We start from the raw sequence: 27,094 nt of genomic DNA, 5'->3' as shown, positions 1-27,094 counted from the left end.
ATTTAACTCCATAAAAAAAATCCATAAAATTATGGTTAATGATCTTATTTAGATCACAATCTTCAGTTTTACCTAAATTGGTTAAAGTAAAAATGGATACACCCTGCAACTAAAAATACTGTATCTAGTATTTGTATGACCACCATGATTTTTCATTATAGCATCAAGTCTTCTTGACACGGAATGAACAAGTTGGCAACAAATTGCAACATCTATCTTTTTCCATTCTTTAAGAACCTCTTTTGGAGCCTGGATGCTGGATGGAGAGTGATGCTCAACTTGTGGCTTCAGAATTCCCCACAGGTGCTCGATTGGGTTCAGATCAGGAGACATATTTAGCCATTCAATCACCTTCAGCCTGTTCTTCAGATATGCAACAGTAGCTTTAGAAGTGGGTTTTGGATCATTGTCGTGTTGGAAAGGTGCTCAACAACCAAGTGTATGAAGTGATGGCAGCATCTCCTTCAGTATAGAATAGTACATTGCTGATTTCGTGATACCATCAATGAAATGCAGCTCTCCCACTACAGCAGCATGCACCCCCACCTAAGTACACTGCCACCCCCATGTTTCACTGTTGGCACCATGCATTTTACCTTTGAAATTCTCACCATTGCGTAGGCATACCGTTTTGCAACAATTACTTCCAAACAACGGTGATCTTTGTCATCACGGCAGAGTATTGAGTCCCGGTAGTCTTTATTATTTTGAGAATGGGCCCCTAGCAAATTCTAGGTGTGCTTTTTGTGGATGGGCTTCCTTCGTGGACGATAACCATGAACGCCATTCCTTTGCAGTGTGCGCCATATGGTGTCATGGCAAACAGTCACTCCAGTTTGGCTTTCTACTGCTTTAGCTAACAGCAGTGAACTTGCATGGCAATCTTCTTCAACCTTCTCACCAGAAGACCCTCATGTTGAGATGTTAGCTTCTGTGGACAGCCTTGACGTATCTGTACAGTGGTTGCACTTCCATCTTAAATGTTTGGATCACTTTTGTTGTAGTACTTTAACCGATATTTAAAGCTTTGCTGATTTTCTTGTAGCCCTCACCTTTTTTTTTGCGAAGAAATGATTTCCTTTCTCAGATTTTGTGACATTTCTTCTCCATGGGGAGCCATTGCTAAGAGCCAGAAATGGGAAGGGCTCTTCTTTGTTAAGAAATGCTCTTTTACAGTCACTTGTGTGCTGGATACCTCTTAACCCTTGTGTGGTGTTCATATTGTTGTTACTCAGCCAGTGTTCGTGGGTCTGGTGGACCCGTTGCATGTTGTTTTTTTTAATGCCTCACAATCAAACACTTTGATGTTAAAATACTCGACAGATGTTTACCTCATCCAATTACAATCAGTATATTTGGTTAATATTTGCCCTTTACCTTTGTTAGATCACATTCATAACTCATTATTTAAAACGTGATAAAGAAAATCAATTAAAATCAAGATATGAGTGGAAACAAATTTTCAAGTGAAGCAAGGGTTTCCAAAACTAATGACTTTTATTTATTTGAACACAGAAACTGAACCCATTCAGGTGCATAACACAAGCTGAACACATAGAGTAAACCTATTAGTCAAGACAACACATCAGCCCCATTGAACACATGGCCTTCTAGCCACTAGCCTGTACAACACATGGTCCTGGCTGCTGACGGCCTGGTCCTGTGGCTGGGTGCTGATGGCTTCGTTTTGGAACTGGCTGATGCTAAATCTAAATGGTAAATTGCGTATACTTATATAGCGCCTTTCTTCCAACAAGGACAAAGGACTTTACAGTCACAGACCCATTCACCCAGTCACACACACATTCACTCACACATTCAGACACTGGTGGCGGCTCCGCTGCCAAGCGCAGGCGCCCGCCTACCACCAGAGGCAAGGTGGGGTTCAGTGTCTTGCCCAAGGACACTTCGACTCATGGGCGTGCAAGGCGGGAATTGAACCTGCAATCTTACGATCATGGGCCGACCGCCCTACCGCTGCTCCACGGCCGCCCCAATCTAATCATCTTCTTCAGAGTCACTGTCAGACTCTGAATTTTCAGAAATGTGATCCTATAATTCTGAAACCTCCTCTTCTGAATCGTCTCCCTCTACATCATCATCAAAAACGTCTCTCTCTCCTAAAATCAATTCCAGGGCCCTCTGCGCAGAAAGTCTTTTGGCCATTTTGATCAGTTGTGATAAGAAACCACACAGGCAAAGCTATATTTAACGTGTCCCGCCTCCAATTTGTAGCTGTTAAAGAGCGAGATATTAAAGATTCCCGCAAGAAAGTCAAATGGTCAAGGGAGAATGAGAGCAAACAGAGTTGATGCTTGAATTATTCTAACTATGTTGCAACCTTGTGCGGGAACCGCAGGTGCAGAAACAGAACTCACATTAAAGGCCTGTTCACACCGGGACGAATTTCGCCGGCGATTTTCGCCGACGTTTAACGCCTCGTGACTAAACAAAGGGCACCAACGAGAGTGTGCACACCGACGCGAAAAAACGCCAAGCGCCAAAAAAAAAAAAACGCCTCGGGTTCGTTTTTTTTTTTCGACGCGTCGCGTCGAAATCTATTCGACCAATGAGAATGGCGCTTTTGCACACGTGTCTGGAGCTTCTGAAGTTACAGTAAAACACAACTTGGGGGCGCTCAAACACAAAACTGCCTTGCTGAGCACACATACCAGCGAAGAAGATAGACGCCAAGTAGCGTTTACACTGCCGCGAAGAAATAATGACGGACATTCTTAAATATCCCCTTACCAAGTACCAGTTGGAGCTACTGATGCTTGAAATATTCATGTTTTCTTTGTATGATTCTGACAAGCGCGTAAATACTTGCTCTCTTCTTCTGAGTGAAAAGCGACTTTAAGAATCGTAAAGTTGCGCAGCGCCACCTTGTGTACAGGAGTATTTCTGTTTACATTAAGCGCCATCTAATGTCAGGGAAGGAAATTGCATGTTCGCTCGGCTCATCGTCAGCGAAAATCGCCTGGGTGTGAACACAAAAGACGTGGCGAAAAACGCTGGCGAATAACGCCTGGCGAATATTTGTCCCGGTGTGTACGGGCCTTTACAGTGAATCTTTCTCTCTCTGCCACTCTCTCTCTCTCTTTCTCAGTGGTCACACACACACACCTAAACACACACACACACACACACCCACACACACACAGCAGGCCCAGACAGGTGGAGGACAGAGTGTAGGTACCTAAAACATCAATTTTCACACTTCTATTAGCCCTGGGTCCAGTGGACCCGAACATCTTATACGTAATAGAAATGTGTTGGGGGGGTATACGGTGTGTGGTCATTAAAAATGTATTCTGATATATGTTCTTCACAGAAAATGAGCCAAGGCCAGTGAGTCTGACTTTAAAAAATTAATTAATTGTATCATTTTTCTTTTGATAAAAAATGAAAACGGGTCCCACAGACCCGAACACCACATAAGGGTTAAGTGAATAATTAGACTCACCTGTGGTTGAACGCCTAATAATTAGAATTTAGTGGTCTTAAGTTTGGCTTTCCTCCTAAGACTATGACTGGGGTGTTCTCATTTTTGCAATATGAGCTTGAATACATTTTTTAGGAAAATCTCTTTTTTGTCTGTGCATATTAGCAAATCTTATTTGCAATCAATGGCCCTCCTTTGCAGTTGTATTTTGTAGTGCAGTATTCCACATGAAATGTTGATTCTGAAAGGACACTAAAGGTATACTGACAAATATAGTGGGGTGTACTCATTTATGCTGAGCACTATGTGTATGTATGTATGTATGTATATATATATATATATATATATATATATATATATATATATATATATATATATATATATATATATATATTAAACTAAGCTTTATGGCATTGAAAGTTTACGATTTAATGTGTTTGTTTTTGTTTGTTTTATAAAGACATAAATTAATTCAGTCAAGACTTCCATTTTAGAAGCAACATCATTGATCATATTTCACCTTTGATGCACTGAAAAGAGCATTTTCCTCTTTGTTTCAGGTTCAAATACAAAGACTCCCAAATATGTTTTTACAAACCCAGTTCAAGTTAGATTAAAAGTCTTTGTATGTAAATGCAGGCCAAAATTCTAAGTCTTCAAACTTCTAGTTAAGTTAAATATTTATTTTTATAACTTTTATTGAATCTATTTTAAAATCTCATGTAGAAACACAATAACAGCAGGTTGGTGTTTCTGTATTTTCATTACATGAGAACAGTAAAAAGAGCTTTTATTTTTGAGCCAAACATTTCTGTTCTTGAACTTGAGCAAATGCACATGGTTCATAATTTCTAGACCTCCAGTCCTTGAGGTTGGGTCTCAAATCAAAACCTGGATGCAACTCAAGAAAAGTTTCAAGCCCATGTCCCAACATCTGCCTCCAGGTGGCGCCCTTTCCCTCTCAGCCTTTGAGCACCTTCTCTTTTAGCAATTCCAGGATGACTTGTCTTTCTTGGCTCTCAAGCTCGAATCTCCGTTCTCTGTCTTTCCTTTCAGCTTCCAAGCGTGCTCTCTCCAGAGCAATTTTACCTGTAAGTTCAAGCATATTATAGGACACAGATATCAAAATATGAATAAAATGTGCACATTTGTAAGCAGATGACAGAGTTCTTTTACAAATTCAAAGATTCTTTCCTGTTTTTCCTTTTTTTGGAAGATTTTTCTGAAATTTATTCCCCTTCTCTGCTATTTGGAAACATCTACCAGTAAATAATACACAGATGTTTTCAAATTCAGATTTTCTAAAAGGAAAAAGAAAAATCTAAATTTGATGAACCTGTTAATTTCAACATAAAAGTGGATTCTAAAATCTCATGAAATGGCTTGTTAGGCATACTCCTCTGGATCTCCAGCTCCTCTCTGCGCAGAGTCAGCTCTTCCTCTCGGAGCCGCTGTTCGGCCTCGGAGCGTTTCTCCAGAAAGCTGAGAATCTCAGAGTAGGTCTGGCAGCAGCACTGGCAGGCCCTCTTGGCTGTGGGCGCCGCTGAAAGCTCTGTGATTTGCTCGCGCTCATCTTCAGGATCTGCAACCATCAAAATGTATCAAATCGTGAAAAATTTCCTAAAGACTGAATCTTTGTTGAAGCGTGTCCAAATCACCAGTAATTATTTATTGTCTACTAAATATTCGGAGTCTCATATGATGAACACATAAGAAGAACTGGGCCTTTTCTCTTGACCAAGCTTCATCCTGTTTAGTCTTGTCAACAGTTTTTACCAGCAGCAGGTGTTTGTGTGATGATGGGTTTGTCCTGTTCTGGTAAATGTAGCTCTTCTAGGGCACGATTTCTTCGTTCTTCTTCCTGAGGAAAACAGACAGTCAATTCTAAGTGACTTCACGATTTTAGCTTGTTTATTTATTGAGTACGGTATTTCTTCACATGTTGAAGTGATGATTGGATTAAATTAAGTTTATTATGAAAATTTTTTATGAAAATTAGCTGAGCCTCAGTCTCCATTCCCTGATTATGACTGAAAACTCATCAACCTTTATAATACGATCCGGAAAGGATCTTTCTGTATCTGACTAATGTATTGTATAAAGTGAACATTGTTCTCATCACCCAGCCATCTCTAGATGCATCGCCAGTTCTCAGTCAAAGATTTTCACATCTGCATGTCTGGTCTGCAATCCACAGGTGTCTCTGTTCCACAACTCAGCACAGAAATAAAAAAGACCAGGAATCTCAGACTGCTTTGCCGCTGACCTCAGCACATCTTAACTGGTAATGCATGCATGTTTTATTGTTTATTTTGTAGCAAGTCAGCAAATTTCACAATACAATGTTCATGCATATATGTGGAATCAAGTAAATGCATAATCAAAGAGCATAAAAATATATTGGAATCTCTGCTTACCTCCAAAAATTACATTATAATTTAGGCTACATTGCACCAGCAAGCAACACTTGCTGTGGCTCAGAACTGATTTGATGCTAACACTTGCAGATTGTTGAATTACCTTCCAGAGCAAATCAAATTAAATGCCATAAAGAAAGTGAATATTCCCACGTAGTTTTCCAAATACGTGCGGCCAGTGCTGAACTCTTTTCTTGGCCGCACAGACACAGAGGAAGCATTAAGTTTAGGATTACGGGTTAGGGTTAAGCTGCGTTCACACCGAACGCGATTCGTGCGGCAGAGGCGGCCACTTTCACTGTAAAGACAGTGGTAAAGACGGGATCTGAGGTCCAGCGATTCGAGTTGAACGACGGGTGCTGCGCAAAGGTCTGGCATCAGCGCGATTTGTGCGATATATTATCCGTCTGAACCAAACCCGTCCTGGCTACTGTTGGGCGAAGGCGGGTACACCCCGGACAGAGCCGTTTCAACTCCTGGGAGGCGAGTTAGCGGCCAGACAGATACCCACAGTTGCATGGGGGGCCAGCCTGCTCGGCCTCCTGAACTTTAGGATATTTTACTTATTTTCATTAAGGCAAAAAAAATAAAAATAAAGGTCCCCTGATTTAGTCTTGTTTTTTTTTTTTTACCCTCTCTAGTTAATGGGGGACAGCAAGCCTTCAAACTCGATCAGAGAGAGAACACAAATGCTGAGAACACATTTGGGACTTTAACTTTAGTTAAACATTAGTTAAAAAGTTTAATATTAAATACGTGTGGCCAACACCAAATCCATCCTTGGGCACACTTAAAATCTGGCACCTGCACTTGTACACGTTGAACGAGGCGGATTAGGGAACTTGCCCAATGTGCATCCACTCCTGTGACATCACAACGGATCATTAAATCAAACTGAGCATCTTTGAAGCAGTTTGATTGACAGCCATTTAAAGGAGAAATTCTCAGAAATGTAATAAATGAAATTATTTTTTTATTACTGCATTTGTTCTCTTTTATAAGACAAATAACAGAAGTACAAGTCAAAAACTCCAACAATATGTTTTCATTGAAGGGGGACTTTACTATTTTATGATCTGTGTGGTCACTCTACTCCTAACCACATGGTTTCAGTCAAAATCACATTAAAGTATAAGAACCAATTAAAGTCTTTGTTTTTCCAGAAAACAGCAGATCTGTTTGCAAACCTTTTATTAAAAATTGAAAACAGATATTTTTTGTCATTTATTCATGAGTAGCTTTAGCTGAATTTCACTCTTTATTGCAAGAATTTCACATTTTATGGACACAGCATATTTATTACTAAGTCAGATTTCTTGTATGTAATAAAGTATGTTTTGTTTGAGGCATAACATGTACTGTGTAATGTCTGTGTATGCAAGTTAAAGACTTGAAAAAAAGGCTTTTGCTATCACAGAAACAAACATACAAATATTGGATTAATTTGCGTTTTGTTGTAAGTTTGAGGTTCTGCGATTTACTGAAATTAACAACTTTTTTTTTACCTTTAACTTTAACCCATATAAATCTTTATTTTTGTATTATAAAAAGCTTCTCACTACAGATTCCTGTGAACAGATCAGTGGGTCTATACCTGTTTTGGAACAATCGGGAACAAAAACTTTTAACATATTTTTTTCTATTATTATTGACCTTTAATATACATACAATTATCTGCTCATTTCTCATAAATGTCTCCTCAATTTTCATCTTAAAACCCATCAAAATTCTTCATAAACTATTTAAAAAATATTGAAATGTGATTCTTTTTTCTACTTGATATAATAAATTTGGATCTATAACAGAAAAGTTAAAAACACCATTCAGACGTTGAAGACATTTCTTCTCTTATCCAGGAGATTTAGTGGATTTTCCGATTTGATTAAGCTTTAGATTGGAGACAAAATATCTTCAACTCAAAAAACAAAGTCCAGATGTCCATTTTTTAAAACTTTCTCTGCTTTATTCTGACTTCTTTTTATTGTCTACATGACAGTTTCACTCACTTGGTACTTGACAACCTCGCCGCTGGCTAGGAGCCCCTTCTCAGCCTCCAGCTCCAGAACCTCATGGAGCAGGTCCTCCTTTTGAGCGTATAACCTTTCTGTTCCAAACCTGGATTCAAACAGAACAATTTCTGAATGAAGATGGAATGTCTATGTGAAGTTCACCTAAACAAAAAAAAACTCCTATGGATGCTGACCTTTATTTGAAGCTGCTTTTAACACGCAGAAATGGTGTCATATTTACTTTATTTTTTTAATTTTAAAGAGAAATGATCATTGTTTTTTGTATTGAAAATCTTGAAAGAGTTTCTTGAAAGTGTCTTCATGATCACCTGGCTAAATCAGAACTTTCACCGACAGACGTTTTATGTGTTAACTTAGAAAACACGTTTTCCAAAATAACGCTGTACATTTGTACCATACAGACCTGCGCAGACTAGGATAGTCTTGTTTCTTGTAGTAGTCCAGCAGCAGCATAGTCCTCTCTCGACACCTCCGTGCGTCCACCTCAAAGTTTTCCTCCTGAAGGGCCGCCGTGATGATCTCCCCCACGCGGGCCCAGATCCGCCCTGAACTCATCAATGACATGTCATGTTATGATTTGGTCTTTAAGTAATTTTCTTCATGACACATGATTCTATTTAAGACATTTATTGCTCAAATTCCTATTACGATCATCTTTTGATCTATTGTGAAGATGTTCTCTTTGAATTATGACTGTTTTTAGCCAAAATTTAAAATAACCTGTTTCGTTTTTTGGGACTAAGTTTCTGCAGAGCAGCTGTAGTTCATTGGAAACTCGCCTCTGAGTTGCGACTGTTGGTGCGAAGTAAGCCTGCACCCACATCCCATCATCCATCCTTTTCTGCTAGCTTACGGCCTCTCCCCTCCCCAACCTAGAATTAGCTGCAAAACAAAAATGGCGAGCAATATCGGGGCCTTGCAGCCGTACAGTTTTGAGCCATTTACCACCTCGGACGAGGAAAACAAAGACCTACACGGATCTAGTCGGCTGCAAGTTGATGCATCAGAATAGGGCAGAGCTTGTGGCCCACTGATCGTATCAACTACAAGCTTTATAACTGGTAGTTTTTCATCTGCTCCTGATTTACCACAATATAAATAAATAAAATGCTCAGAAATGCAATTTTTTTTTTACACATGTCCTCCATCATCAGAAAAATGAAAACAAGAACACATTAATAACACCAAAAACATGACTTTCATTGGACTGGGTCTTTAAAGCTTAAAATGGGTTTACAGGCTTCTTGTAAAAATGACAAACCGGGTTCTTTGGAGGCGAAGGGGTTCTGGGCGATGACCTCTTGCAGGAGGATGATATCATGGCGGGCTGAGAAACGGACCTGCCGTTTTCTGGGTGTTGTAGAAGGGCAGGACATGGAAAAACCTGGTGGAATTTAAATAGATTTATTGTTTGTTTTTCCACAAAACTATGTGTTACCCCTACTGATCAATTACAATAGATGTCAAACACATAGATCTGTAGTGTGAACAAACTGCTGGTTGAAATGCAGCAGAGGCCTGTGCTGGTGACAGGAGGCGGACACATGGCAACTCCTGAAGAAACGGGGGGAGCAGCTGCAGCTACAGCAAGCAGAGCGGAGAGCCTGCAGGGTCTGCAGCAACTCAAATGCGTCACAGGAGGAGGAGGAGGAAGAGGAGGCCTTCTACAGGAGCTGCGAGGAGTTAAACTGCGCGCTGTGCGTGCAGGCAGGAATAGAACTCACCGTTGTTGATCGGCACTTCCACCACAACACGATCCATGCTTCCGTCATCCGGGAACTGCCTGACGCGCACGGCACACGTCCACTCACCAGTACAGGTTTCCCGCTGACGTGTAACCTAACTTGGCCAAGAATCTGCGGGGCACTCGCTCCTCGGAGCTGCGCTAACTCGGTGTGGCCAGAAGTGGGCGCCAGAGCGCCGCTGGAGACGACTGCTTTGGCTCCTCAGGCCCTCTTTCTGCAACACTTGTGAACGCATGACCTGAGGAGGATTTGTTTATTTTTCAAAGCCAAATAATGTGTAATAGTAGGCTAAACTTATATCTCCAGAGGATTGTTTGAATGCGTGAACAGAAATAAACAAATTCAAGCTTCAAGGCTCAAAGTTAAACTGACTCGTAACACTTTGAACACTTTTTTAAAATCATTTTTTTCTGTAAACCCCAAAAGGAAGGTGAAAGCATGCAACTATACAAGTCAATTATTGACTTTTAGGGACTCTGATTTTATTTTTTTATGTATTTATTTACTTCCGTCATTAGTGTGTAATAAAGGTTATTATTCATCCAGATGATGTTGCCTTAAAGTTGACTTATAGCAACCAAACCTATAATTGTCTTCCTTTGGCAGAAAGTGGCATTTTAAGGAAGTCCAGTTGCTATGACTCAACTTCAAGACTCCACCTTAAAATGGAAGTCTTTGGCCAAAAGACACTTTTCAGTTCCTCCACCAACTAAGACATTTAAAATGAAATTCATTTTGCCTTAAGACAATTTTGTCTTAAAATTGCAGTAATTCTTTTTTATTTTTTTAGTTTATTTTTTACAAATCCTGCAGCCATATAAGCATTTTGTGGCATTTTTCTCATGATGGAGGACATATATTTGAAAATGAAGCTTAAATTTTAATTTATTTAACCAAATTGTTGTGAATCAGGAACAGACAAAAAATGCTGTTTGAAAAGGCTTGTAGTTGTGACATAGAAGCTAGAATCAGCGGGCCACAAGCTCCATGCTCTGCTCCATTCTGATGCATCCACTTGTAGATAAAAGAGATCCATAAACGTCTTGGTTTTCCTCATTCCAGGAACGGATGCATAGCTTCAATATTGTTCGCCATTTTTGTTGCACTGCTAATGTTAGGCTGGGGATGTGAGGGGCTGTAAGCTAGTGGGAGAGAGTGTAAACCGATGGATGACAGGAAGTGGGGTTGAGCCTACTCCACACCAACAGTCCCGCCAACAACTCAGAGGCAAATGTCTGATAAACTTCTGCTGCAACACAGTTTTATTTTTGTTTTGTCTTTTTGGCTGAAAACGGCAAAATCATAATTAAAAGACCATTGGGAACGCTTTTACAATACATAAAATGATGTTCGGAGTGGGACTTTAAGTGCTAATGCTTAAATGCAATTCTGATCTTAATTTTCTCAATATATGATCACAAGAACATGTCAAAAATACCAAAAACATGATTTTCATTGGAGTTGGTCTTTAAATACTGAAGAGAAGGTTTTTCCCAAGTCAACAGTTTTTACTTCTGAACCTGAAAGACATTGTAAAGAAACAGTTCACCCCTAGAAATGCTTGGTTTGGGTTGTGTCCATAGTCTTTCACTACTCACTATATAGTGCACTATAAAGTGCACCATATAGTGCGTTCGCCATTTTGTGTTGCCGTCCAAATTTGCAATTCCAAAATCGAGCCCCCGATGTTGTGTGGTGAAACCTTTTCCTGTCATTTTTTGCATGCTTTTGTGTTGAAGTTTGTTTTTGATGGAGGAAGTCTTCTCTGATTTTTGTTTGCATGCTTTTATGGTGGAGTTGGTTTTTGTGTTTTGTGTTGTTTCACCCCATGAAGACTGAGTCCCAGATTGGACACCCAGGTGTGTCCAATCAGTAAGCTGATGGCCCCACCCATAAAGCTGCACTGGCAGCAGGAGAAAGGAGGAAGAGCAGCTGGTAGCTGTTGAAGGACACAGCACTGGAGCAAACTTTGTGGCTGGAGCTGCAGTCAGTGTAGGAGTCTTCTCCAGGACAGGAGTGCCACAGCGCGACGTACACTCATAGGCAGGGTGAGGAGCCCTGCCGGTGTGTGAGTATCCTCTACCCTTCCAGTGGCACTGTCACTCGGCATATAACCAGGTCTGTTTGCCCCACACAACTGAGACACTCGCAGGATCTATCTTCACTTTGCAGGTAGATGTTGGGAGGAACACCCCACCGCGCCTGCAAAGGGTGGACAAAGACAAGACTGTGGCTGATTGCAGGACCTGTCTCCCTGGTGTTTCATGGACTATTTCTTTTAATTATTTTAACAATGTTTTTATGAGGTCCCTCTTTAAAGTTCTTACTACCTTTTTTAAACATTTGGTCTTAGTTATTTAGGTTTTAACCGTTTGGGCTTTGTCGGTGTGGCTGCATGTTTTTATTGGATTAAATTATTGCAGTTTAAAAAACAATTGTTCCATGGATTTTCTGTGTGGCGCTCTTTCCCTGGTCCTGAATCTTTTGGGTGTAGCAATTTAACCGGACCCCCCCCCCCCCCCCCCCCCCTATTTGGCAAAGGTGGGGCCCGACACCTAGAAATTGCCCAGAAGTCTTTGTGAGATCCAGAGTGCATCGACGCTTACTAGATCGGCGAATGTAGACCACAATGCATTGCGTCGTAACAATTTTTGCTAAAAAAAATTATATTTCTAATAAACCATCAACGTTATCTTCAGAAGACAGGGTATTCATAAATGTTGCAAAACACTCACATTAAATCAATGACGTCATATCTGCCGTTAAAAAAAAAAAGTTGTCAGCATGGTGTCCGAATTGATTTTAAAATCCAGGGCACTACATATTCCCGCACTAAAGTTTTCAAGTAGTTATGGATTTGGGGCGGGAATTCGCACACAGCCTTGGTTTCACTCGAGTTGAATCATTAACTCGATTCATACGTCTGCTTATTTATAAGTTCTCTTGCCTGAAAAGACCTCCAATCAAAAAACGAGCACAATTGAGGAAAACAACTAATTCTCTGGCTGTCAATGAGAAGTATGATCCACCCTGATTTTTTTTAAAAATACTCTGAGAATGTTTTAAACATACAACTACAGTAAAAGAACAATGGATGATACTTTGTTCTCCTCGACAGTCATGTTAAATAATTCTGTCATTTAGAAGCCTTTCTGCTAAAACAAGATGGCAGCTACCATAAAAGAACATCTGAAAAAAAAACTAAATGAAACTGACACAGGTGGACTAAAGATAGTCACAGATAAAACTCCATCCATGCAAGCCGCGATTATGCAGTAGAAGTCATCACCATGGTAATGCACGAAAAAAAAAAGGAAGCATGCAGGCTGAAGCTGCGTGTTTAGATGTCCGCGGACTGTTAATGAGCAAGGACACACAGTTCTGGACCTGCTGGGATCAAAAGACTTTTCCAGTCACGGCTTCAGGGAAGAGCGACGGTGCAAATACAAGGCGGACAAGACAGAGCTGACAGCCCAGAACACACACACCATGTCTGCTCTTCTACACTTCTGAAGCATCCATCGCCATCCATGTATGCACAATTTATGACCAATCATATCAACTATTAAACATAGTTATCAGGCAAAATAAATACAATTCAGAGTATTTTTGGTTCAAAAAAATAGATGCTTAAAAATGTTCATCACCTTGGTGCAATTTTTTTAAGAAAGGAAAGTTTTTAGTTTTAGGGTTAATTAAGACTATTTTAGATCATTTACAGGGATTCCTAACGACAGCTCTATTTTGTTTTTTGCAGACTTTGGAACTCTTTATTTTGAAAGCACAAAAAGCTCTACAAGAAGCTTTACTGGAAACATCCTCACAGTCATCATGAAGGATGATAGGAAGTTAGATGTATTGCACACATTGTTTTTCCAAGTCTTATTTCTCACTGTGCCTTCGAGAAAAAAATTTCACACCAGACACAAACTCAAATACTCACCAAAATTCGCGCGCCACCGAATTTGGGCATAGTGAACCCCCCACCTAAACAAACAACAAACAAAAAAAAAACTGTGATGTCCACTGTCCACTGTGGGAGAAACTATCATAAAAAAGGAAAGTGGCCAAAATCCCTTCTGGGGCGCAAAAAATTCTAAGTCCACAAACGAAACCAAAACACACGTGTCGGGGATATCCAAAGGAAGTTTTGAAGTTGTCATGGGATGAGCACATAGGCCTCCATCTGGGCAGCTTTTTCTGGGGGGGAAAAGTGATACATTTTGTGATTGTACACTTTTTTTTACTGGAGGTGAAAAGCAAACTTTCTTTTTTATTCTTTCAAAAGATCTTCACAAAATTTCACAAACATAGCACCAGCTAAGATCTACTATCACCACTAAAGTTTTGTTTACCTTTGACATCGGGAAGAAAGTGTCATGATGAATACAAAATGAAAAAAAAACATCACCTTTATTACAAGTTACAAAAATAAAATTGTGGGTGAGGTTTTGTATTTTAACGCAATCTATCACCTCCTGACTCGTTGAGCATCATTGGGAAGCTACTTGAGAAAAAAGGTTTACAAGCTGTAGATTTTCCTTAATGTGGCGAGCTCGCAAAAGTGATGTTCCCCTGCTACTTACACATTTTTAACCGGGATATTGAAAAATTCGAATACATGAATTGTGGGCTCAAGCTGAACAAAATGATGTAACACACAATATGAAAATATTAGGAATGTGGTTAACAAAAAAACCCGTTGCTAAAGAAATCCAAAAATGTACATAAACCTGTTTGTCTCCCCCAGGAGACCAAAAAATATAATAGTTGCTATAGAGATATAACCAATAGCAAAACCGCCATTTTGAAAACAGTATATATACATATTTTTAAATTGAATTTGTCACGTGCAGCTCTGACAAGGATGGCAGAGGAAGAATGAGGGGCGTGCAGCAGCGCTCAGCCAGTGAAGGGGGGGGGGGGGGGGGGGGTCAGAAGGGGGCGGCAAAGGTGAGGATTTAACCCTTGTGCTACCCTAGGGACTTTAACGTTGGGAGTTGGGTCATCTAGACCCAATAGGCAGTGCTCTGAACCTTTTTTCTTCAATGATTTGTGATCTTCACTGGTGTCCATGGATTACATGAAATCTTTCCACCTTTGTCATTGTGGGAATAACACGCCAATGTAAGGGTGGGGTCATTTAAGATAGCACAAGGGTTATTTAGCATAAAAGCTTATATATCAAAGACATTTCTTGAATTTTTTTCCCAACATAATTTCTTTAGTTTAAGTCCAAAACCTCTTTCAAAAGTTTACCTTTATGTATGTTTTATACTTACTTAAAAGGCTTAAATCATTAACAAGAATCCTGAAGTCTGACGTGCACATATGTCAGATGTCACCTCACAGAATCATCATTTTTAATCTCCCTTTTCTTGGCAGTTAGTGCCGATTAAAATAAAAGCTGCTTGCCAACAGTTGATCTCACCCACTTTGGACATGGTGACAGTGAGGATACTGAACACAAAGCCTGTCAGGTCTTATTTTGTCTCACTCAAAGTGTTTGGTGTTGATTTTTTCAGGTCAGTACTGTAAGCAGGTCCACCATCTCCTTTTTCTTCCACAGTCAGACCTTTGATGTGTGTGCAGAGCTGAATTTTCCCCCTCTGTTCCAATGAAAACTGTGATAGTAAATATTCCTGCAAACGCTTTGATGTAAAACAAAAAAAACACATTGGGACTGATGGGAATATTGCCATTTAATTAAAAACTGCTGTCTGTGCAGGTTCATTTGTGTTTTTCTCCTGCATTCCACTTCACAGGGGACTGCTGACTAATCGAAACGCACCCGGTAACCATGGTAACGCAGCGGTGACAGCTACTGTGCCTCTCATCACCATTGATTGTGTTCCTAGCACAAAGATGAGTGCAGGTGCCTGCAGGAATGCAGGAACTCACCATTGACCTGAGTTTCTCACATATTTACTCATATTCTTGTTTACAGAGCGAAAAGTGGGACTGATAGAAGATAAGTTCTTCACTTTTGCTTTCAGTAACTTGTCGTTTTTACCCTGACAATGGACACGTCTCCAAAACTTTGATGTATAGGTGATTTTTTCTTTATTGCCCCCATTTTTGAGCTTTTCAGTTGAGTTCTTTCAATGTTTTTCTCCCTCAATAAAATACAAACAAAGTGAAGAGCAGCTTTTTTATTCTCTATTCATTCAGAGAAACAACATTAAAAAATACATTTTCTATGGAAACAATCAGATGGCAGTTTGAAAGCAAAATAAAAGTGTCCAGTTAGGTAAAGTTAAACTCAGAGGATCTTTTGATCTGCTGTAAAAACATTTCCAGTGGTCTTTTAATTATGTATATGCCATTTTGAGGCATTTTTCATTTTCAAGAAAACAGTTTTAGTGGAGCAGCATTAGGGTTCATTTGAAATTCGCCTCTGAGTTGTGAGTGGGACTGTTGGCGCAGAGTAAGCCAACCCCCTTCCCATCATCCATCTGTTTACTCACAAGCATCTGCCAGATCACATAAGGAAAACAAAGACGTACACGGATCTAGTTGTCTATAAGTGGATTCATCAGAAGGAAGTAGAGCAGGGAGCTTGTGGCTTGCCGTAATAGCTTGTCACAGCTACAAGCTTTTTCCAATTGCCTATTTTCATCTGCTCCTGATTCACAATAAGTTGAATGAATAATAACTCCGAAATGCATTTTTAAGCTTAACTTTCTTTGTATATGTCCTCCATCATGAGAAAAATGCCATAAGAACATGTTAAAAACACCACAGTCATGATTGTGGGAGGCTCAGCTATCCGAAAATATTGCCTTTTTTTTAATCTCTCTGGAAAGGTGTTCCTACAGAACAAGCCCAAATCATTACCTCACACCACCGTGCCTGAGGGTCAGTATGCTTTCATTTAATTTATATTTTGTGTTGTTTTTTTTTAGTTGGAGCTGCATATTGGAGTCTCACCCCTCCATTTTTATTTTGTGAATATGGAAGTGGTTGAAAACCTAATATTTTCTGGAAACTTGATCTGCGAAAATGTTGTAAAATGAAAAAAAACTAACAAAAAACAATCAAATGCAGCTTCAGATGCAACATATTACATGCAGCTTCGATTTTTGCAGTCACAGACGGCACTTCAGTTTATTTCATGCTCAAGGATACATTAGCACATCAAGAGTGGTTGCTGAGTAAACCACAAACTAGTATAAAAAGAGCGAGGACAGAACTGAAAAGACTGCATTTATGTCAAGGACAACCAGAAGAAAGTATGAAGCATCAACAATCAGGAACAGAAACATTTACCATGTTGTGCTGAACATTAAAAAAACACTTCTATGTTTAAATTTGCTCAATTGCAGCTCTTAAAAAGAATCTAAAGTGAATTCAGAATGGAAACATGACAAAAATGACAGCAGCATATTATTTTCCAACCCATCTTCCTCTGGTTTGATAATCAAACCCATCCAAGTTACACAAGGTTGGTATGGCAACTATTCGTCTCTGCAACGCAAAGACCAGCAGCGTAGTTTAGGACGCCATTACATCAACGCATCCTCCAGCTTGTTCTGTTTCTGCACCGCCGTCTGATATAAGCTTAACCAACACCTGCTTCAAGTACGTATTAAGGCAATGAATATGGACAGTAAATAAACCAACACGTGTAGAAGTGTGAAACGATGAAGGGGAGATTTTTCTGGGTGGTCTCTTGATTTGGAGAGTCACCTTTGTGTTTTCATCCATTTCTTTTGTGCAAAGATCTGATTTAGAAACTTTTTAAACAAATTTTACTTGAGAAAACAAAAAATGTCGGATTAACCAAACCCTGAAAAACCCCGAATTTCTTCAAAACATCAAGAGTTGACAGTGAAGGAGAGTTTTGGATAATGAAGTCCTGCATCGTTCTTCACACACAGCCACTTTTCCAAAGGTCACATCCATTCAGATCTGAAGACAAACTGTGCATAACTTTGTGCAAACAGCTCTCCTCACTAATTAGTCTGATTAGTGTTATCTCCCTCCAGTTCATTATAAAGTTCCAGCCATGTTTAGACCGAGCCACTTTACTGCTGCCAAACAGCGACTTTCTAATGAGAAGCTGACAGAGAAACTGGTTAGAAATGTTATGAGATAATGATGGCGATTTATTGAAGTTACTGAGTTTGTGACTTTTGCTCCACTTTTTAAATCTTTCAAATCTGGTGAGGAAATACTATTTATAATATTTATAAACAGACATGTAAAGAAAATAAATCAATACATGAAAATGAAATACTGCAATGTTTTTCTTTTTAGTTTCCCCAAGACATTTTATCTGGTGTGTGACAGATCTGTCTGTTTCTCTGAAGAGTCCTTCATGGATGGAATCACCTAATCCCCTGTGAGATGCTGTGTGAGTGCTGGAGAGCCCTGCAGACACACTCTTAACTTTGTTACATGATGGAGCAGGTGAAGCCACAGCACTCCTTCAGGAGGGTGAGGCCCGTCTTGGTGTAAGGGTTTTGCTGAGTCCTGGCTGGAGCTCTTCTGGATGGACCAGCTGAAACACAGAACAGTTCCAGAGAGAGGAAAACTCAGCACAGAGGTTAGAATTACTGTTTTACTCCTCGGTGCTGTGGTGTTTTTACAAAGAAAGGCAATTTTATTCCCCCCAACTATTGTTTTTTTTTTTTTTTTAAAGTGATTTATTTACCACCAAATGTTTTCAGGGAAAATAACCATATTTTTTATGCATATTTATCCTCCCTCTATCTTTTTTTTAACCTATATTTTGTTTTCTTCATGAAGTGCACATTTTTGCTAAAATAAATAAATACCTGTTTTCTTCATGTTTCCTGGGAATTTAGACTTTAAAAAATCTGCCATTTCTTTATCTTCTTCTTTCTCCCTGTAAACATAGAGATTTGTCAGAAGTGGAGGTTTGTAAAGGATCCAGGCAAAAAAAAAAGAAAAAAGAAAAAATTAGAAAATTGAGAGTTGGTGGCAGAAGTCTGTCTTGATATTACAATTTAACAAAAGTAAACTCACTCTTCGGACCAGTCCTCAATTTGGAGGTACTGGTATGGACGTCTTTTCAAGTTTTTAAGTTTCTAATTTATGTTTTATTGGTATAAAACATTTACTGTGTGCTATTCTATTCTATTCTATTCTATTCTATTCTATTCTATTCTATTCTATTCTATTCTATTCTATTCTATTCTATTCTATTCTATTCTATTCTATTCTATTCTATTCTATTCTATTCGATTCTATTCTATTCTATTCATAAGGCAACAAATTGTTAGACTCGTATTTATTTAAGAGAAAAAAACCCAAAAATAGAAAGACTTGGTTAGTTGGAGTCTTTAACCTGATGCTGTGGCTTAGAAATACAACTGAACATAAATGAGGCAAAACATAAGAAAAACCAACAAAATTAAATCTAAGATGTTATTAAACCTCATAAGAATGATTTAAAAAAACAAACATGCGCCATCCTCATTTTATGCATAATCTTTAACATTTAATTAATTCAAGTTTTCTGCGGTTCTGTGTCTGCAATGTTATACGATTTGTCTAAATCTGCGATCTCATGCTGTGATTTTAAAGCCCACCTGAGTCGCTCAAACTCAACATCGTCCACCAGGAAATCTCTTGTTTCCACCAGCTTGTGGATCTGCTGCAGAAGTTCGTCTTCCCTCTGACGGTCTTCATTGGATTTGTCATTGTCTGGATCACAAACCACACGTGCTGTCATATTATGGGATACATTTGCTCTCCAGTCAGGAGTGTATGAAGGAAATCTACCTGGTATAGACACCAGTTTGTGAAGCTCCTTCTTCAGTCGAGTGATTTCTTTGCACAGCTGGATGTCATCCATCCTGCTCACACAAAACAAATATCAATATACAAACCTGGAGAGATGGATGACACCTTCAAACTTTCAATCAAAGAAGTATTCTTCTACTTGTATTAACTCTCCTGTAATTTTTTCTTCATTTTTGCAAAAGAAACTTTATTTTCCCATGAATGTCCTTAATACAGATTAAACTTTTTTTTCCACAAAAAATGAATTCAGCTTTTTTTCCGATGAACGTTCCAAAAACTTTTTTTCTACATTCCGTGTCTGACTTTGAAAGTTTGTCCTTCAAGCTGAAGCCCAGAGTGATGATGAAATTCTGATGGTTTTTCTGTTTTTTTTTCCGGACACTCCAATAATGTTTTAGTTATCAATCCTGAGAGCACCGGCAACTTTTTTATCTGCCTATCTCATCAAGAAATGCTTGAAAACAAACCTCCTCAACAAATTAAAGCAAAACTAGAATTTTTCAGCTGTGAACTGTATCAAATTTGCAGCTTTTTTTGGCAGCTTTTTTTCCTGAATGTAACCCTTGTGGTAACTTAGATGACCCCACCCTTACATAGACGTGTTATTCCTACCATGACAAAGGTGGATAAAGGTGGAAAGATTTCATGTAATCTATGGACACCAGTGAAGATCACAAATCATTGAAGAAAAAAGGTTCAGAGCACTGTTTAGTGGGTCTAGATGACCCAACTCTCAATGTTAAAGTGCTAAAGTGTAAGGATAGCACAAGGGTTAGAATAAGCAGACAGCAATTGCTCAAATCTCTAAGAAAAAACATTGTGTTGCTCCATAATCAACACTGCACATCATCAAACAGAAATCCAGCTGCTTGCAGCAACTTCTGTTGCTTCCTCACTCATCCTAAATGCTGGTTCTGCAGCAGTTGCAACTTGTTAAAAAAGCTGCAAATTAAATGTTTTACTACTTTTATTGGAATTTCCTGTGATTAAGAAAAACTTTGAATACCAGCAAAAAAATGTACAATTTTTCATAAAACCACATTTTCCAGAGCCCCATCTTTTCACATGGAAAAGCCACAAATTTCCTCTGTTGATACAAAAAGGAGTTAATTCAGTGTTGTGCAGTTGTTCGGAGATACCGAGGTTGAGAAATGTCCTCCACAGAGGACAAATTTGCTCTGCTGACATGTACCGGTAGTCAAGAGGATCTGGTGTGAGTCTTTCTCAAACTATTTAAAATACAGCTCAGTGACACTCTGGTTTAGCTAACAAGCTACAATCAAATGACTAATGGACTCACATGTATCTGAGCTCCGACTCCCTCCTGACCAGGATGTCCCGGATTCTCTCAATCTTGAAGAGCTCCCCCTCGATGTCATCCACAGTGATGGTGGAGTCTGCCATGGACACCACGTCCTCCTCTGACACAGAGTGTGAAGCACAGCGGACATGTGAGAGGCACGCCCTCTACACCATCTATACAATTATTAGCAATCACAAACATCACCAACCAACACACACAAATGTTAAATTTGATCGTAAAAAAAAAAACGCAGAAACAAATTAAGAGGGAAAAACTATAAACTTGTATCATTTAGGTTTATTTACAAGCGGGCAAAAATAATTTGTCAGGCGCAGATTTTGCAAGTTTACTTTTTTAAAGGTTTCATTTGAATAAGGGTGCAGAAAATAAATATTTGGTCAAATGCAAAAAATTACATCAATCCTATGTTATGTAACCCCAGCTGGTCCTCAGCAGGTTTGCACACACTACTATTTGGTCCATTCTTCCATGCAGATCTTCTCAAGAGCTGTGATGCAGTTGGGCTCTTGTTGGGAAACACAAACTTTCAACTTCCTGCACAGATTCTTGATTGAATTCATGTCCAGCGGCAAGGTCACTCTTGAACCTTGAAATGCTTTTACATGGCTGCTCCTTCGTTGGTGTTTTGGGGTGCAGCTCAGCTTTCTTACATCTCCAAAGACTACTGAAGGGTTCCATTTTAGTTTTATCTGACCACATACTCCCAATCCTTCTCTGGATCATCTAAATGGTCTCTGGAGAACTTTAGGCAGGTCTGGATTTGCTGGTTTAAGCGTTCTTTGGAGAACTGCAGGATTTAGTCAGTTACTAGTAGTAATTTCTGTTCCTGTGGTCCCAGCTCTCTTCAGCATTGACCTTCTATATTTCTCTTCTCTGTTCTGCTTTATTAAGTTGCTAATCGTTGTCCTGAGTTTCTCCCAACATTTAACCCTTGTGCTATCTTAGATGATCCCACCCTTACATTGATGTGTTCTCCCTACCATGACAAAGGTGGATAAAGGTGGAAAGATTTAATGTAATCCATGCACACCAGTGAAGATCACAAATCATTGAAGAAACAAGATTCAGCGCACTGTCTAGTGGGTCTAGATGACCCAACTCCCAACGTTAAAGTGCCTAGGATAGCACAAGGGAGCAGTTACACTTTTTAACATCAATATTTCAAGAGCCCTCCAATTGAAATCATTGAGTGATCAGCTGTGTGATCAACCACAAAGAACTGTTGAAAGCTGTCTACCAGAAGCAGTAAGCTTCTATGAAAGTGAGACACACTTTAAAATGTAAACATGAAGGACAATATCATCTGCAAATGAAGCAAATCTCACAGTAAAAACTAATAATGCAAAATGCTAAACTGACATTTTTTTCTTTTTTTTAATCAATGTAATTTAATTTAAAATTACTGCTAGGATCTTTGTTTTTGTACAACAAAGTTTGAAAAACTTGACATGCTTTGCTGAAAGGCAAAACATGAGTATAGAAAAAGACAAAAGGGAAATTAGTAATTACTGCTATTTCACAGCAGGGGAAGAAAAGAAACAATGAAAAAAAATTCAGTGAAAAGATTATGCAAATTTCATTTCCATCTACAATGAAAAGTTTAAAAACAAAGCTTTACTTTACTAATCACCATTAACACATTTTTTTATATACTTACTATTGTTTTTTTTTAACCCTTGTGCTATCTTATGGGGTCCATATGACCTCACTCCCAATCTTGCGCCTTAGAAAGCACAAGGGTTACCATGTTTTACTACACATTTTAGCTTTTTACTGTTCAATAGATAGTTATGATCAGGTTTTGGTCGTCATCAACAGCTTGTGTGGATGCTTTGGAATCTGTAATTTTTTATTATTATATATTTTTACCTTTTTTTCTATGAATTTAACAAACAAAACTTAATTGATTTAATCATATTTCAGAGTGCTGTGATGTTGGGTATCAATAAATATGGAAACATTGATGATAAATGCTTCCATAACATGTTTCCATCTCACAGATTTCCAACCTTTCATAAAAGGCTCTGGTTTGGAAGTGACCTTCAACACTATCAACTCCTGACACTCTTGGCACTTGCTGAAATTATTCCATTCCACGCTGAATGCAGTGATAACAGGCTGCAGACACAAAAACAGTCAGACCCCCAGCTCCACCGCTGACATTCATTTCAGGACTCGCCTGGTGCTTCTGTAGAGTTTTTTTTTTCCAGTCTAATGCAGGGGGAGCTTGAATTTGAGCAGGATCGAGAGAGCAGCTGCTCTAAAGTGACTCAGACGCGTGCTTTGTTGGGGCTTTACAGCTGCAGCATGACATACAGTGGAGAGATGATGGAATAAATAGACACATGTTCACAGAGACACTCTGTACTCAAAACAGGTTGACGTCAATATATCGTCAAGACAACCTTGATGCTTGAGAGGAGGAGCCACAACGCTACACGAAGCTCTGAAGTGTTTATGACAGAACTTTTTTTTTTTTTACTTAAAAGCAATGCAAACCTCATATGACTTACATTTCTACTTTTTAAGCATAATATATGCATGTCATGTGACTTTAGCATCATTTATGCAACTAATAAAACCAACTTTCAAAGATCTTTTAATGCTTGAGCTGCTTTTTGTTTTTTGTTTGGAATGCATGTCTCCATATGGGCACACAGGGTCCACGAATGAAAGGTTTACATTTCTGAGTTCAGTGTCTTTTTTTAATGCAAGCAAAAATATTCAAAACATTAAAAACATAAATCCTTGCCATAAAGATTATCCAAAGTAAGAGCTTTTCTATCAGCCAAATGAACTAAAAACAAAATGATTTGACACATCAGATCTTCCATCGCACCTGACCAGCATTCCAGATGTATAGATGCCTCACTGCAGAGACTCCAGAACAGGTCATTCTTCCAATGAGCGGTTATGACTCATCTCTCCGCCTTTCCAAAATAACCCCTCCTCAGCGCAGCTTTTCCTTACTTACACACTTGCAATTAGCACTTCTCTTCCTCTTCCATCCACACCCCTGAAGAGCTCCGTTCACACTTTATGTAGACTCAGACACGCTTTTTACTGTTCTGACACTTCGCTTTATAGCATGCAGTGGCAGGTCACCAAAACTCAAATGATTAGAGGATGAGTGAGGAAGAGTGTAGACATTCATTTGGTGTAATGTGACCACATAAAAACAACGCTGGGTTTCTTCATTTCTTTGCAATTGAAAAGTTCTTATTCAGAAATAAAAAAAAATAAAAAACAAGAAACTTCAGAAATTACAGATAATGGTGACTCATGCTCAGCAAATAAATAAAGCCATGAGGAAAAATCTTCTTTTAATTTAATTCTGACACACATGGATGGTATTAATCATGCAATGGAACACAAATATGTCAAACACACAGATGCTTGCAACAATGACACTTGAGGGACACCTGTGGATTCCTGACTCTGCTGCAGATTTTAAAATAATATTAAGTTCTCATTCCTTAAGTTAATTAATAAAAATCTCCAGTAAAATTATCAAAAAAACAAACAAAAAACAAGAATATCAAGGACTAGTAGTAGCAACCTACACTCGGGTGAATAAAAATTCTCATCACAAAGAGAATAAAAACTCTCCACCCGTGATCCACAGACCAGATGCTCCGCATTACCAGTGACACTAAGTGTGATATAAACATTGATCAGAGGGTTTGTTACATCCAGGTGAACAGTACACAGTATTTGCCAGATAACCTGCTCTGTTGGCGCGCCTGCTCCATTCGGTGTGCTCCAGTGAACCGTAGACGTGCAGGGAGCCTTCCTTCTCCATCGGCGCCACAGCGGCTCTCCGTTTGACGTTTCCTGCGGAAAAACGTTAAGCTCGGCGGGCAGAGGCGCTGCTGGAAGCTCGGCGCATCGGCGGTATGTCTCCAGCCTGCTGTGGAGCAAACGGCTCTGCTCGTGCGGTTCACGCATCCTCCCGCAGGTGTTGGAGCGCGTGCAGCCGCACACAGCAAGCAAAGCGCCTCGAGCCGCTCTGGCTTACTGGCACCATCTGGTGGCCACTGTATGTAATTACAAGCTTGAAGAAAGTTGATCTCTGAGGAGGTTTTATTTACATGTCAATAACAGCTTTTGCGATTGTTTATTCACACAGTTCCATTTAGGATGTTATTTATACACCAAAAACAAAGAAAAAATAATGTGCAACATATTCTGTAAAATTGAAACTCGTGATTTCAGTCCAGCAAACATCTGAAGACCAAACCCCAGCCCTGAAGGCTTTTACTGACAGCTATATAATCAGCAGGAGTGTTATTCAATAACATAATAAAAACAATTACATTGAAGCACTAAAAACATTCCAGTAACAACAGCTGAACATGTAGTCATGTCAGAAGTCCTACAGCTCTGTAACCTGAAGGGAGAGTGAGGAGAACATTAAGAGGATTCACAGTCTTTACAATCAGATCAAACAGGGCAGCTGCTTCACTCCACAAAACAACTCACCCACAATGAGTTGATACACCTTGGAGGACTTGTTTGTGGCGCAAAATAAGGAACAAATTAAGTAGTAAATACTTGTCTCTGATGTTTTCAAGCATAATTGTTCTTTCTTTGCCCTCTCTCCCATGCCAACTGTAAGCAGCCAAACAAGTCCAGCAGCTTCTTACTGTAACTGCATCTAAAAATGTTAGTTCTGTTTTTTGCTGGCAGTGTGGAGGGGGCCTTCCTGAAAATTATGTAATAGGCGGATGAGGGCTAAACTACCAGAACCGGTAGGAAATAATTAATCAATGTTACGATAACTACTGATTTGAGCTGGAGGTGAGCCAAGTCAGTCTCCAGCACTGTTTGTGTGAATGACCTACTTACTGTTGTATCAAGGAAATGGTTTTAAAGTAGTGTATTTATAGATTAGGATAACATAGGATGTTCATCGTAAGAAAGTCCCAGAGACACTTCTCAAAAGGAAGTTTTGACTTTGGATCAGCAATAAGGAAAAGCATTTAGATCGCAGTCATGTGGAGTGAAAAACACGGATCATCCCATTAAAAAGGGGATTTTACTTTGTTCTGTCTAAGTGCTAGTACACATGATGAGGAGCTTAAACCTTAGTCACAACTGCCCTTACGGGTGGATACGGGCCCTGAATTAAACTTGCAGGTGGCACACACAAAATATCAAGGTCATAGACTGCTCATTGAGTCCGTAGCATTAAAGTCTTCACGCTTGTTTTTTTTCTTACGGGCATGCTGCAGGCGACAGGTCGTAGCGAAAACTTGTACAAATCGTAAGGGTGAAGTAGGTGAGACCCATGCACGTCGTACAGATTATTTCATTCTTTCAACTCTCAAAACTCGGTGCACTGTACAAGCAGCTTATCTGCGTAGTCTGACTGTCAGAATTTAGGAAATTAGGCAATCAGAGTGTAGCTTGTGTGGGCGTTGTCAGCGTCACGTTCAGACCCTCTGCATACGGTCATGTGCACCTTACTAACCAGGGTGACATAAGGGCATGGTACAACAGCTTCATTTGTAGGTTATAAGTGCATGTAACCTTATTCAAACAAATAATTTACGACACGCACAATAATGGTAAGTTCCAGTTTCATTACGTCCCTTGAGATGACCTTAAGAGAAAATACCTACAGCACCCGTACGGGGGCATGTGACCAAGGCTTTAATACTCTTTACCACCAGAGCTTTAGCTCCAGTGTTCACATTCTTTGGACTGTTGAAACTCCTTGACTGGTTACGCAATCCACAAAATTTCAGCGGATTTTGCAGCTTTGCGCTGAATGCAACACAGTCGAGGAGTTATGCTAGTTCAAAGAGCGTGTTGTTTTGGTGACATCCCCTGCGTTATTGGGTTAAAGTGTCCCATGCATTGACCTCCAGAGCCTAATCTAATGGGGGCACCTGTGTCGAAGCCTCCATCGAGGCCCCGCCTCTCACAGAGATGCCACACCAGCAGAAACGTGCAACTCCAGCCGAGTCTCTACAGCTAACACATATTTACACAAGATGACAGTCCTCATTAATTAAAGTATGCGGACCAAAAGAACAACAACAACAACAACAACAACAACAAAAATCAGTTTATAGAAAGACGACTGTAGGAATAGCTCAAGTCCTTTTGTTTCCAGGAGCAGCTTAAGAAGACGTCAACCTCTCATGTGTCAGAAGAACGGGGGTTTTACACGGATCCGGGTCTCCACTGGGTCAGTTGATGATGCCTGCAAACGTATTGATTGGTAGAAGGAGAGCTTTCTTCATGTATTTGTTGAGTCCCGCTTCTTGGCCCTCGTCCAGGTCCACTCTGCATCTCCTGGATATGTGGGCGAAGTATCCCGGATCCAGACAAGGAGAGATCTCCACACTAAACAC

General features: G+C 39.5%; 3 protein-coding genes across 5 annotated transcripts in view; all 3 read right to left on the bottom strand.

The window, feature by feature from the left end:
• Positions 1–4,218: 4,218 nt before the first annotated feature.
• Positions 4,219–9,773, bottom strand: si:dkey-45d16.4 (uncharacterized). Of its 2 annotated transcripts, none has more exons than XM_004065677.5 (7): positions 9,617–9,773; positions 9,154–9,276; positions 8,296–8,437; positions 7,869–7,977; positions 5,222–5,306; positions 4,842–5,027; positions 4,219–4,534 (listed from the first exon to the last, which is right to left on the bottom strand). In XM_004065677.5, the coding sequence occupies exons 1-7, from the start codon at positions 9,651–9,653 to the stop codon at positions 4,407–4,409; spliced, it is 810 nt and encodes a 269-aa protein (XP_004065725.1). In that variant the 5' UTR covers positions 9,654–9,773; the 3' UTR covers positions 4,219–4,406. The 2 variants fall into 2 exon arrangements, with proteins under 2 accessions (XP_004065725.1, XP_078810186.1); XM_078954060.1 differs by having other exon boundaries at positions 8,672–9,276; positions 9,617–9,644.
• Positions 9,774–15,774: 6,001 nt separating this feature from the next.
• Positions 15,775–24,741, bottom strand: pik3r6a (phosphoinositide-3-kinase, regulatory subunit 6a). The gene is made up of 6 exons (XM_011473797.4): positions 24,459–24,741; positions 20,709–20,829; positions 19,388–19,461; positions 19,195–19,309; positions 18,418–18,488; positions 15,775–18,140 (listed from the first exon to the last, which is right to left on the bottom strand). The coding sequence occupies exons 1-6, from the start codon at positions 24,532–24,534 to the stop codon at positions 18,034–18,036; spliced, it is 564 nt and encodes a 187-aa protein (XP_011472099.1). The 5' UTR covers positions 24,535–24,741; the 3' UTR covers positions 15,775–18,033.
• A 56-nt stretch (positions 24,742–24,797) lies between these two features.
• Positions 24,798–27,094, bottom strand: part of pik3r6 (phosphoinositide-3-kinase regulatory subunit 6) — a 31,323-nt gene continuing 29,026 nt past the window's right edge. For both annotated transcript variants that reach the window (XM_004065781.5, XM_078954051.1), the window contains exon 22: positions 24,798–27,086. In XM_004065781.5, coding sequence (XP_004065829.1) covers positions 26,930–27,086 — 157 coding nt within the window. In that variant the 3' untranslated portion in view covers positions 24,798–26,929. The remainder of the gene's footprint in view (positions 27,087–27,094) is intronic.

The sequence above is a fragment of the Oryzias latipes genome, chromosome 1, assembly GCF_053564925.1.
Source record: "Oryzias latipes strain Hd-rR chromosome 1, Olatipes_Hd-rR_3.1".
NCBI lineage: Eukaryota > Metazoa > Chordata > Actinopteri > Beloniformes > Adrianichthyidae > Oryzias > Oryzias latipes.
This window is presented reverse-complemented; position numbering and strand designations above follow the sequence as displayed.